This window comes from Typopeltis vanoorti, chromosome 25 (assembly GCF_054136105.1).
Source record: "Typopeltis vanoorti isolate ZY-2024b chromosome 25, IOZ_Tvanoo_1.0, whole genome shotgun sequence".
In the NCBI taxonomy this organism is placed as follows: Eukaryota; Metazoa; Arthropoda; class Arachnida; order Uropygi; family Thelyphonidae; genus Typopeltis; species Typopeltis vanoorti.
In genome coordinates this window covers 28,562,356-28,576,619 of record NC_143573.1, presented here as the reverse complement: position 1 = coordinate 28,576,619, position 14,264 = coordinate 28,562,356, and the positions used below count along the sequence as shown (strand labels likewise).

The 14,264-nt window shown below is 34.6% G+C and overlaps 1 protein-coding gene across 1 annotated transcript in view; it reads right to left on the bottom strand.

The window, feature by feature from the left end:
* The window catches only part of LOC150092622 (clathrin light chain-like), a 116,433-nt gene that overhangs the window by 12,612 nt on the left and 89,557 nt on the right, over positions 1-14,264 (bottom strand). The window contains exon 4 of the mRNA XM_090414506.1: positions 13,272-13,401. Coding sequence (XP_090270632.1) covers positions 13,272-13,401 — 130 coding nt within the window. The remainder of the gene's footprint in view (positions 1-13,271; positions 13,402-14,264) is intronic.

Genomic DNA, 14,264 nt, shown 5'->3' with positions numbered 1-14,264 from the left:
TTTTTGTTCGACAGTCAACAATCACGGTACCCATCGTGCACACGGCTTTTTCATGTAGGATATTATACACCCATTCAGTTGAGATGTCTACAATCTCAGCAATCTCATGCACTTTCTTTCAGCGGTCTTCCATAACAATACCATGGATTTCGTCAATCGTTTCCTTCGTATTGACCTTAGACAGACGTCCAGAGTGTGCTTCATCTTCAATGGACCTACGGCCACGTTTAAACTCATTTATCCACAAGTAAATAGTCTAATGCTTGTGCAGAATCCCATGAACTGCATCTAACATGGCTTTGATCTGCACAGCCATTCACTTCTTCAAAAAAGTGTTATCACTGCACGAAAATTGTTTTTTCCCATTTTTATGAAAAATGCAAACACCATCTTTCTGAACCACATAATAGTGGGAGCAGCCATCTTCGTAAAATTTAATTTGGGATTCTCATTTTTTTTTTTATATTAATTTCGCAAATTTTCTGAATTTTTTTTTTTCCCCCCATCTATGTTTGTCTTAGATATATTGTTATGCAACCTAAATAATTAAACTATGCCACCTGGAAAAGGAGCTAGATAAGGATGTTTATTTTCTCCTCACTTGTTTAGTATATTTGCAGAGGACATCATGCGTGAAGCATTGGATGAGCTCAGGACAGGAATTACGATAGGTAGATTGATCAGTAATCTGAGGTATGCTGATGATACAGTACACTCCTTTGTAATGACATGGAAGAACTAGGACTAATTCTTGACAAAGTTAACAAGATCAGTAATAACAGAGGGCTTCAACTCAATTCTAGCAAGACAAAGATCATGGTTCTCAAAGGAAAAACAAACAGAGAAGCTCTTGAGAAACAAGTGTGTCTTAATGGAGAAAGAATTGAGGAAGTCAGCAAATTTGAGTACCTGGGATCCATTATTAATGTGAAGAATTGCTGTTCAGAAGATGTCAGAAAAAGGTTAGGAATGGCTAAAACAACAGTCAGAGACCTGTCTAAAATATGGAAGGATGGATCTATCTCCATGGGAACAAAGTTGAGGATTTTAGATGCAGTTGTTTTTCCAACAGCGACTTATGAATGCGAGACTTGGAACCTAAAGAAGTCAGATAAGAAACGGATATCTGCTTTTGAGATGTGGTGTTACAGAAGGCTGTTGAGGATATCATATACTGAAAGGCATACAAATGAATGGGGGTTAGAAAAGATTAGTAGAACGTTAAGGCTCCTTAAAGATATTGACAGAAGAAAGTTAAAATATTTTGGACACAGAAAAGATAGGACTTCTCAGAACAGTAATAGAAAGTAAAGTTCCTGGAAAAAGAGGCAGGGGTAGACCATCAATGAGATGGATGGATGGCATGTGTGGAGTGACTGATCTTCAGAGAGTTGAGGCTGCCAGAAAAGCAAACAACAGGACTACATGGCAAGGCCTGGTGTGGAACATCACCGAGCATCGGAGTGACCATACGGCATCTGTGGATGCCCAGTGAACATAGAGAGAGACCTGTTCTATTATTTTATCTTCCATGACTAACCTTTAAATGCCATGACTTTTCTTTTGAGAAATTTAAGTGGTATTGTTTGCTTATTTTTTATTATTTATTTATTTTTTTTTTTTTTTAACTCAAACTGATTTTGGAAGGTCATTTTCATTGTCTTGTAATATAATCTGATAATCTGTATACAGCATTGTACTGATAAGTACTGATACAGTCAACCATTGCAGGAGGCAATGGTTGACTGTATACCAAGAGTCCGAATAATAAATCAGGTAGGGGTTAAATGGATGAATAACACTATTAAGCTTGAGCTGCAAAAAAAGAAACAATTGTGGAGGGAATTTAAGGAGAAGGGTGACCATCAGGTGCATGAACAGTATAAAGCTCAGGCCAGGATGGTAACAAGGGTGGTAAGAAAAGCAAAAGCAGATTACGAAAGGAAATTGGCCATGCAGGCTAAAGAGAATCCCAAACAGTTTTTTCAATATGTTGCAAGTAAAAGGAAAAATGCTCATGGTAGAATGATCTTAAAAAATGCTGAGGGTAGAGGAGGTAACTGAATCAGTCGATGTTGTGGAATTACTGAGCGAGCACTTTGCTAGAGTATATCATCCAGGTGGTGGCTTTGCGGAAATGGAGGAACCAACAGCTTATACTGGAATTGTGATGAATGAGGTAGAGGTAACTAGTCTATTACAGAACCTCAATGTCAATACATCTGTGGGATTGGATGGTATACCAGCTCGTGTCGTACGTGAAGCGGCCAAAGAATTGTCAGTGCCCTTGACCATTATGTTTAATTTGAGCCTCAGGACTGGGTCAGTCCCAAGGGGGTGGAAAGAGGGGAAAATAGTTCCACTGCACAAAGGTGGTTCCAAGGCTGCTGTTGAAAATTACCGGCCAATCAGCATAACAGGAATCATTATCAAGGTCTTAGAGAAAATAGTCAAGAGGAAAATACAAGATTGGATAGAAGAAAATGGGATACTGTATCGGGGACAGCATGGTTTTGTGAAGGGTAGGTCATGCCTCAGTAACTTGCTCACGTATTATAACACAGTGACGGCTGAACTGGATAAGGGTAATGGGTTTACAGTGATTCTGCTGGACCTTGCTAAGGCCTTTGACAGGATACCACATGGAATTCTAATCAGTAAATTGCAGCATATGGGAATGGACATAGGGTTGGTGAGATGGATAGGAGGGTGGTTGACAGAGAGATATCAGAGAGTGGTTTACTCAGGAGTAGAGTCCACAAGACTGCCTGTGACTAGTGGTGTACCACAAGGATCTGTTCTTGGACCACTGCTGTTTAATTTGTTCATAAATGATATAGGAAAGGATCTGAGAGGAACAGTTCATTTGTTTGCGGATGATGCGAAGTTGGGTAGGGCAATAGTGAATGCAGATGACGTCAAAATTTTGCAGGATGATTTGGATAGATTGGAGGTCTGGGCTAGGGAGAATGGATGTCAATTTAATGTGGCAAAATGTAAGGTTATGCATTTTGGGGTGAAAAGATGGGAGGCAGTTTACTGCATTGGTGGAACCGTGCTCCAGGAAATTGATGAGGCACGAGATTTAGGAGTGTTGGTGGATAAGGAATTGAAATTTAGGGGACACATTGCAAAAGTGGCCAAATCAGCTCATCAAATCACTTGGTTGCTGAAGAATACGTTGACAAGCAGAGACAAGCAGGTTATTGTTCCTCTGTATCGAGCCTTGATAAGACCTCATCTCGACTACTGTGCTCAGATTTGGTCACCTAGGTTTCTTCTTGATGGGGAGGAGGTAGAGAGGATCCAGAGGCGAGTGACCAAGATGATAGCAGGTCTGTGGAATGAACCGTATGAGAACAGGTTGAGGATTTGTGGGTTGCAAAAATTGGTTGATAGGCGGAGGGGGGGAGATATGATTGAGACATTCAAATTACTGAAGGGTTTCTATAAAATTAATTCAGAAGATATTTTTGAGAACAGGGCTGGTTGTGGGAGGACTAGGGGACATCCATGGAAACTGGGCAAAAGTGTGGTTAGTAAAGGTGTTAGAGCTGGGTTCTTTACTTTTAGAGTAGTGAATGAGTGGAATGCGCTCCCTGAGTCTGTGGTGGATGCTGTGACAGTGAATGAGTTTAAGGCGAGGTATGATAGATACTGTATGAATGACGAATAGTTGTGATGAAAATGATTTGGGGCCTCCCTCGATGAGTCTAATGACTCCCTGGAGTTGCCCGTAATAATAATAATAATAATAATAATAATGTTATTTTGGTTAACCCTTTGTGACCTGAATTTTTTTTTACAAGTGAAAAAAATTTTTCTTTCTATATATTTTGTCTTTAGGTCTAAAAAAGCAAGGATATCAAGTATTTTTCTGAAAAATGCATTTTCATTTTTCAGAAAATGAAAATGTATTTTTTCAATTTCAATACATTTTTTTAATAATTCATGGAAATTTCATTTTCAATGAATCATTGAAAATGAAATGATTCATTTTCAATGAATCATTCGCCACATAATATGGGCTATGAAGGCCAAGAAAGTTAGTGATTCCAATTGGAATCACTACGGCAGAAAGGGTTAATTGGACATCTTGTTTTATTTGTTTTCCATATTTTAATAAATTTGATCAATATATGCATAAGAGTTTGAGATAAATTATATCCTTGTAATTACATCTTGATTAATTTCAATTAATCAAAGCCTAACTGTTCTATTAGTAAATTAATACTTGCTATCAAGTTTGCATTGATTCCTCTTAAGAAAAAAATTACTGAAGTCAGTATTTATAAACTTTATGTGCAATCAGAAATAGGAAGGATAAATTATGTATAATTCACATTAATTAAATGCTAATTATCTTCATCCCTTTAGTTTAAATTAAAATATTTACTGTAGTTTTATATATGATCATCTGCATAATGGCATAGGCAATCATGCTTTTCAAGGATTTAGGCTTACAGTCCTGTTGCAAGCTTCTCGTAGACAAGCTTATACGTTGGTTATGCATTATTAAAATACTTAAGGAATTGAACAAAATTCCTTAAGTGTTTTAATAATGTTGTAAGCTTGTTCTGGCCTTAGATGTCATCACAATCTCTTTAGAGAATGTTCTGTTTTTTTTTTTTTTTCTCCTAATGGTTTGTAATTTAAGCCTTGTTTTGGTAATCTTTCCATTTTTATTCTTTCAATGTGTTCCATCCATTGATGTTTATATTTTTTAATTTTTTCTATTATCAATTCCTGGTTTAATTCTTAATGGCATAGGCCATTCTAGAAGTTTATTTGTAAATCAGTCTTAAGTTCAAGATATCCTTATAAGATTCTTTCAGTACAGGATCTGGTGACAGAGGATTTGTCAACCAAGATAGTCACATAATGTATGATTAGAGAGTGATCATATAGTCTTAACCTGAGAGGATGCACAATATGTGGAAATTTCAGTTGAGTACATGTGGAACTGAGGACAGTTGATTACAAGCATAGAAGGGAGCTTGAGAGGCAGTGCCATAATGTAAGCTGTAAAGAAGGATGTTGACAGTGCATGGGAGATGGTCAATGGGGAAGGAAGCAGTATAAGCCAGGTAGGAGAGAGATTAGTAGTATCATTAAGCAACAGAAAAAGTAAAAAAATACGTTGAAGGAAATATTAAAACAAATGTGACCAGTCTCATAAGTAATACAAAGCACAGACAAGAAGGGTTGCTGACATAAGGCAAAGTCAAATAGAATTAGCTCAGCAAACCAAAGGAAATACTAGATTTCTTTTGCTATATGGGTGAATAAAAGGAAACAAGAATATGGGAGGTGAACTTTATGAAATACACTTGGCAGGAAGATGACAGAAGCAAATGAAATAGTTCAGTTACTAAGTGATCACTCTGCAGGGAAATACCCAAGATTAAGATAATGCAGTGACAGGAACTGATGGGAGAATAGAGGTGGATTACTAGAGATGCCTAGGACATTTTAGAATATTAATGCTAATATAATTATGGATTATTATTATTATACAGGTATCTCAATGGAGTTAGACTTTGCAGGAGACTCACACTAACCATTATGCACAGTGTATCATACCACTCAAACTGACTATCAGGGTACTCAAAACTACCTCTGGCAAATACATTGGTCGTTTCACCATTCTCCAAGCAAAAAAAAAAAGCCTGCACACTTACAGTTTTCAATGGTGACCAAGTTCTCTCCCTACTAGTCATGTACTAAAAAATTTGTTTTTATCGATCTTAAATAACCTTTAGTAATTTGTAAGTTTCTATCATGTCCCGTTTTTCTCCATCAGCTAAACTTTAGCATCTCGCACACCTTCACATTCTTGCAGAAAGCATTCCACAGACCCATCACTCTCTAAATCCTCTCCATCTTGTAGCCAAGATGACGCTATCTTGACTACAATGCACAGCATTAAATAAATGGATAATAACCTCTGAACTTTAACTGTCCATTAACCCTTAAATCTGTAGACTCAATTTCCTGCAATCCAGTATGATTGATCATACTGTAATATGTTCGACCCAAAATGAATAACCTTACATTTTGCAACATGAAATTGACAATTATCCTTTGCCCAGAATGCCAATTTATTTAAATCATCCTGCAGGATATCTACATTACCTTTATTAACTATTGCCCTTTGTCACTTTTGCATCATCATCAGCAAACAATTGAATCTTGCTCTTTAAATCGTTCCCTATATCAAATATACAAATTACAGAGCAGTGGCAGCACTAATACAGAGTCCTACACTAGTTACACTACTTATCCATTCCCATTTGCTCCAACTTATGTAATAGTTTTCTCCATGTAGTATTCTGTTAAATGCCTTTGTAAGGTACAATAATATCATGGTATAGCCATTTCCCTTACCCAAAAAGGTGAGTAAATCACTAAAGCAGGACCTACCGTTTGCAAAGCTGTACTATCCACCAGAGAGTATCATGTTCCTATACACCTATTGCAGATTCTACCTTTAAAGAACTTTTCCAATACTAATACAATAACTGGTCTGTAATTTGCAAATTCTGTTTTGGAGCTTCTATGTAATTAAACTACCTTGCCCTCTTTGCACCTTCAGAACTTTTCCAGCACTGAGAAATAGTTTGCAAAAGAATTGGCATTGTTTTGACCACACTAATACAAAGGCTGACATGCTCTCCAATTCCACTCTTGTATTGACAATGATATTTTTCAATATACAAAGTTCATCTACCTCAAATCTTGTATTAGTCTGTCACATCAGCAACTGCAATATCACCACCTAGATGATACAAACTAGCAAAGTTATCATTTCTTCTTCGAGTGCCATCTCCTATCGGAGGTCAGCGACCACCTTGGTAAATTTTTAGCGATTCTCAGCTATTCTGAGCAGTCTCTCAGAGTTCATACCAGTCCACTGTCTGATATCTGCCAGCCAAGATTTTCTTCTTCCTCCTTGTCCTCTTCTTCCATTTATCTTCCCTTTTATAATCAGTTGAAGTATCTTATATTTTTCATTACGAAGTAGGTGACCAAGATATGCAGTTTTCCTTCTTTTTATGGTATCTAAAAGTTCACGTGATTTCCCCATTTGTTTCAGTACTTCCTGATTGGACGTTTTTGCTGTCCATGGGATTTTTAACATTCGTCTGTATAACCACATCTCAAAGGCTTCAAGTCTTTTTATTGATGTTGTCTTCAAGGTCCAAGTTTCTGCACCGTATAGCAGTACAGACCATACATAGCATTTAACCATGCATACTCTAAGCTCTAAGTTTAAACTGCAGTTACACAGTGTTGATTTCATCAAGAGAAAATTTTTTCTTGCCATTTCAATTGTAACTTTTATTTCCATTTCTGGATTGCAATCTTCATTTAACCAGCATCCGAGATAATTAAACTTTGCCACTCTTTCTATTTGTTTCCTATTTAAAGAGAGTGCTAAATTAAGAATTGGTTTCTTACTTATGACCATGAATTTAGTTTTGGTGATATTTATTTTTAATCCCATTTTTTCACTCTCTTCATTTATTAGTTCCAAAAGATTTTGAAGATCCAATATTGTCAGCCAGAAGAGCTGTATCATTAGCATATCGGATGTTACTGATGATTTCACCATTTACACTAATCCCTTCCTTTCTTCCTTCCAAGACTTTTTGAAATATGGCTTCTGAGTAGATGTTAAAAAGAAGAGGTGACAGCACACATCCTTGCCTTACTCCTTGTTTGATGTTAATGGAGTCTGTAATAATGTCATCAACTTGAACAGATGCCTTTTGGTTCCAATATAAGTTTTCAATGATCCTGATGCCTTTACCATCTAATCCAATTCTTTTTAATAGTACAATCATTTTAGCATGTTGGACTTTGTCAAATGCTTTCTCGAAGTCGATGAAGCAAATGAATATTACCTTGTTTTGGTCAATACATTTTTGAAATAAGATCTGAGAACAGAAAAGGGCCTCTCTTGTTCCCAAGCCGTTTCTAAAGCCGAATTGGGTATCACTGATGGCGTCTTCACATTTTCTGTATATTCTTTTTTGAATTATTTTCAGAAACATTTTGAGAACGTGATTCATTAGGCTGATCATTCTATAGTCATTACAAGTTTTCGCATTTACTTTTTTTAGGTAGCATGATGAAGGTCGACTAACCAGTCTTGAGGGATTATGCCTGTATCGTAGATCTTATTAAATAGCTTTACTAATATGTTAATGTTGTCACCTTCTAATAACTTTACTATTTCTGCTGGTATTCTATCTGGTCCTAGGGCTTTACCATTTTTAGCTGAGTTTAGTGCACATTCTACCTCTGATTTTAGAATGTATAGACCGTCCATATATTCATAAGTATTTTCTGGGTTCTGTCTGTTATCAGTAAAGCGTTCTTCTATATATTTCACCCATTCTTGTATTTTGTCATCCGTTTTGGATATAATTTCTCCCTTTTTGTTTCAAAGGATACAGAATTGTTTTTTCTTACATATACCTGAGATCTCTTTCATCTTTTTGTGTAGATTAAAATTGTCATGTTTTTCCTGTAGAATTTCTATTAAGTTATCACTAAGTAACTCAATTACTTCTGTCACTAACCTAACAGTGATTAAAGTAATCTTTCCATTATCATTCTTTCTCTTCATAATGAAAAACTGTAGGATTTCCTTTGGCCTACTAAGTTCATTTTCTTTTATAATCTGATTTTTTAGCCCTCCTCACAATACTGGTCTCGTTTCTTGTCTGCACTATATTGTTCATGAGTATGCTGATCACTTTTCTTTAACCCCCCCCCTTTTTTTTTTTGCAGCTCCTGCTAAATTTCTACATGGTTACTCTCTTGAACAACAGTAATAGCAAAAGATTTATGGCTAAATCTTTTGCTATTACCATACCCAGCACTCTCAAATCCCTTCATCACATGTTGCTTCAGTAATTATCCATTAGTAATTATATAAGTTCAATTTCCATCTTGCCATGTGCCTTTTCTTCACTCTAATCTATGTCTCCATGGCTGAAGTTCCCTATCCCCATGCTAATCTGCCAATGAATGGCATCCACATCTTTTCTGTGCCTCTGGTCTAAAGCAGCAACCAACACTTTCATGTTGGCTTCTATCTCATGCCAGAGAGTCTAGAACCATCTCCCTCAGATCTAAAATTCTATTTTTAGTTGAAATTCTTTAGCCATCACCAGCAATACTTCTCTTGTCTTATTCCCTCTTTTTAAGTATTCTGCAAATAAGCAGGTTCTCTCTTAGTAGCAAAAACTTTCCTTCCACTCTCTTCTGTTCCTTCTCTTTCAAGGTTGTTTACCCGTCTCCATTCAGCATGTCATCTAGCATTGTTTTCCTTACTCTTCCTCTGGGTCTTTTCCGTCTATTTTTCCTTCGATGGCATCTCTGATGATTCCATTTCCTCTCAGAATATGCCCGATTCAGTTTCCCTTCTTTTTATCCTCTTTAACACACTTCTTTCTTCTTCTACTCTTTTTAAGACCTCTTCATTAGTTTCTGTCCATTTGATTTTTTCCATCCTTCTCCAAATCCACATCTCAAAGCTTTCCAAAATCCAAATTTCTTCTTTCTTCAATGTAAGTTTCAGCTGCATAGAGGGCAACACTCCACACAACATTTTATTAGTCTTTTCTTTAGGTTCCTGTCCATTTTACTTCTGAATAAATTCCATTTTCTATTAAAGGCATCTCTTCCTATTATGTCACTTTTACATCTTCCATCACTGCCAATCACACTTCCTAGATATTTAAATGTCTTTACTTGATTCAATTTTCCCCCATTTATTCTGATATCCATGTTTGCCTCTTTCCTTGCTACTTTCATTACCTTTGTTTTTCTTATGTTAAAATTCATTCTATAATTGATATAGGACTCCAGTAATCTGTTCAACAGATGTTGTAGTCCTGTTTCAGTATTTGATAATAATGCCTGGTCATCTGCATATCGTATTGCAAATATCTGTCTACCTCCAATCTTCATGCCTTCTTCTGAATTCTCCAGTGTTTCTTTTAACATTGCTTCAGAATACATGTTAAACAAAATTGGTGTCAGAACAGCCTTGTCTTACTCCTTGTTCAATGATACCTGGTTCTGTTGTACCATATATGTGTCTCACTATGGCAGTTTGTCCCATGTGTAGTGAAATAATTCAAAAGCTTTTTCAAAATCTATATAACATTAACTTCTTTTCCTATTCTCTAAAAACACAAATATCATTTACATTCATTCCTATAACTGAATCATCTGTTAAACCAAGCCTCAGTCTCACTGATGCCAAATATTTTTGGCCACAATTTAAAGATGCAATTTTTAACATCAGCAAAAGAGTAAACAATAATTCTGAATTTTTTTTTTTTTTTTCAAGATCAATCAGACAAGTTTTTTCAAGCTTTTCTAATATGTTACATTACACAATCTCAATATTTTTACTTGACTAAAGCACAATAAAAGAAAATAAAGTTAAAGATATTCATTTTAATAGATATTCATAAAGTTAAAGATTTTATCAATTCTTAATCCCATATGAGTAATACATAAAAATTACAGATAAAATAAATAAAATGTTATTTTACCTACATAATATATTAAACAGAAGTTAATCTTTACCATTTTTAGCAAAAAACATTAAATCAAAACTAGAGAAAGAAAAATAGTGGAATTTTTATTTATTTAGCATCAATGAGACTTCTGCAGCTGCGTCACTGATGACAATTTATATCACATTTATATTTTGTAACCTTTAGAGATATGCATGTGCCACTAGTTTCATCTGTAAGACTACTCCTATTATGAGACTTAACAAAGTTCATCACTGAGAACAATGATTCACAAGAATATGTAGATGTAAAAATGGCTAGTAATGCTATTGCAAAGGTTTTTAAACATAAAAGTTTCTGGAATAGTAAATCAAGTCCTTAGTACCTCGTTTTCTGCACTTCTGTTACTCCCCATCTCTAATCGCTTCTTCTCAATGTTTTCCAAGTAAACTCTGAGGTCAACAAATTTCTGCCTTCAAATTGAGCTACTTTGAAAATCAATAAACTGCATTTCAAAATCATCCGTATTTATTCACGAAAACATTTGCAAGTTTAATTCATCCAGTTTTATAATGTTGGGAAAATTAATAAACTTTGCAGTCTTTTCTAATTCTCTGAATTTAAGAAATCTTAGAGAGAACTGCTCAACGGTTGACACAATGACATTTAAAAATAGCTTTTGAAGACATTAGCAGAAATTTCTTTTTGAAATCATTGATGTATTTCTTTAGATTTAAAATATCTAAATATCCCATTGTCTACATCCCTCTTAAAAACTGTTTCATTTCAAATGCCTTTGTCATCAAACCTAACATCAAGAGTCTTACCAGAGCCATGTAATTTAAGGTTCAAGTCCTTTAAATGTTTACAAAAATCTGCAAAAAACATCAGTTTAAAAACCAATATATCATAGATGTCTTTATAAGACATTTGTTGATTAGTCAAAAAGATTTATCTCATCCAGGCATTCAAACAAATCATTTCTGAACAAGACCTCGACTAAGCCAATGAACATTCTTGTACATTAGTCCTTTTGTACACCGAATCCACCTCATTCAATAGAATCTGAAGTTGTCTTTTATTCAAAGCACGTGCAAAAATTTAATTAACAACCTTGGTTACCGTTTGCATCACTTCTTAAAGTTCCTTTAGGTTATTGTTGGGTATGTATTTATTTTTTAAGGTGAGCCCTGGGTTGCGTGCCAGAAAAAAAAGTCGTTAGCATGCCACATGTGCCAAGGGTCCCCCCACCCCTGGGCTATTTATATCCTCCTTATGGGAAATAGAAGAGATTAGCAAATTTAAAAAGTACTAGCTTTATTTTTTTAAGTTAAGAAATTGACCTTTTTAGTTATCTTACATTAGCTACTGAGGTGGTGCTTTAGAATTATCTGTTATTGTCTGATTGTTATTTATAATCCTGTACTGAAGATATCTATGACACTTAGGAAAAAATTCTACAATAAATAAGTTTTCATGCGAGTTTTCCTCCATTGTTATAGTTATGTTATGCCTACCTACAGTATTCCAATACTGAAACAGATAAAATGGGAGATGGCCAAGCTCACTGTATATCAGAATGATCAAGCCTTTAACTTTTGAGCAAAATATATGGCATTTCTGATGTTGAATGACCTGTGAAAGGACATAGAATCTTAGATACGCACTGGACTAAGTAGGAAAGTCAAATGAATCAACTATTAACCTTAAAGGGCAACCCGATTTGTGGATTGTACATTCTTTTTAGATTTAAATAAAATGTTTTGTTTAACTACCTTGCTTGATCTATTGTCAATGCACTATCTCTAAAAAACTAGAGAACCTGCATGCATGTTAGATTGAGAATTGCGACAACTTGCTATAGAAAATACGTGTATTAACTAAGATCTTGCCTGTATTCCTTACCTTAATTCTCAAACTTCATTAGTTCAATTTTTCTGATTGATTAAGTGTGAGAATTGGTAACCTGCATATCGTAGATAGGCTGATAACAGTCTGTTGCTAGCAGTGGGAACAGGAAATAAGATTAAGTAGGATTAACAGTGAGAAATATCTTAAGCTGATTAAAGTAAAATTAAGAGTAAAGCAGCATAGAGTTAGGTAAGACATAATGTGCTCTGAGCACAGCATGTGTAAGGTTAACAAAGGCGCACTTGAATTTAAGATACAAGAATAAATTAATACAATATTACAATGCCACAGACAACGACCATAAAATAAAATTTAACAATACTTAAAGTGAAATATCTGCTAATGAGTTAAATAGTCTAACATTCTATCTTCACTCTGGTGTTTTTTTTTTTTTTTTTTTTCTTTTTCAGGTCTTATTTAATTGTGGTTAAGTACTAGAAAGACTGGTTATAAACAGAATATAGGATTAGAATTAGAGATTGTATTTATGGCAGTTAGCATGGACATATAAAGAGTATCTTGCTTTTAGCAGTCTACTTGCATTCTGTGATAAAGTGATTACAGTAACATCCATATATTTCCAAGAGGCGTTTCATGGCAAGTTGTTGAGGAAATCAAGAATGAATGATAGGTTAATCAAATAGACAAGATTATTTCCTGGGAAGAAAATTCTATTTTACATGAGATAGTAAATAAACGAGATGACAATAAAATGACATCTGTCTAAAATGGATGAAAAAATATGCAACTAAAATTCTTTTATAAATAACACTTAAAAGTAATAAAAATAGTGGTATGTTTCCTTTCTGGTTATCACACCTTTTTGCTGTAAAAGTTCCTGCTGTTCTTCTCGCCACTTTCGAATCTTTTCTGGTTCCTCCCTTGCAACAACAGGTCTGCTATTAGAGATCTCAGATACAGATTCAGTGGGTCCATTTAATTGAAAAACCTATAATAATTTTTATCCATTATTTAATAATAGAGCAAGTATTGGTTAATATGAATTTTGATAAGTTAAAAGAGTAAAGAAGTACAAAAATCCTTTTAACCAATTTTTAAAAGGATTTTTGTAATAAGTTAATGAAAAAATATTAAACAAAATTTAAAAAAAATCACAAATACAAAAAAGAATAAAATCCAAACTTGATGCATACAAGCTAAGAGACCTCAGTTTCAGAAGGAAAAAAAGACACTACCACTACTATTATCTGCAGAAAGAAGATCAAGTGACAAAAACAAAAATGTTTTTCGCCACTACATATAGAAATACACAACTTATTGCATAAGTTCAAATTACATGCAGACCCAGATATTGAGAAGAGGTGATTTTTCTCAGGTGCTCTCATTCCTACTAACATTTATTAATAAATATTAGTAGGGATGAGAGCAACTGAGAAATTTGAAGTGGTATTATATTAATAAAAAAAGTTATAATCAAATGAATCTATCCCTTCTTTCACAAGGAAAGATTATAACACAGGTAAAAGAGTGAATAATATATTTACTAGCCATATATTTCAATCTAAAATTAGAGATTATCATCATCAGTGGCATCAAGCAGTTGAATACAAATTAGAACACAAACTATAGATTATTTAAGACATTAACAGCTACAAAGGGAACAGCACTATTTAATAAAAAAGATTGCAATTAGAATAAGATTCTCCCATATCTGATTGTAAGAGGTAGTAATTCCAATTCAGGTTTGGATGGTAAAATAAGGCCTTGGAGCTTCTTTAAATAAATGTTCAAACTTATGACAGTAAAGATGGAGTAAGCACATTTCAGAGCATAAAATGTGATTGGTATCAG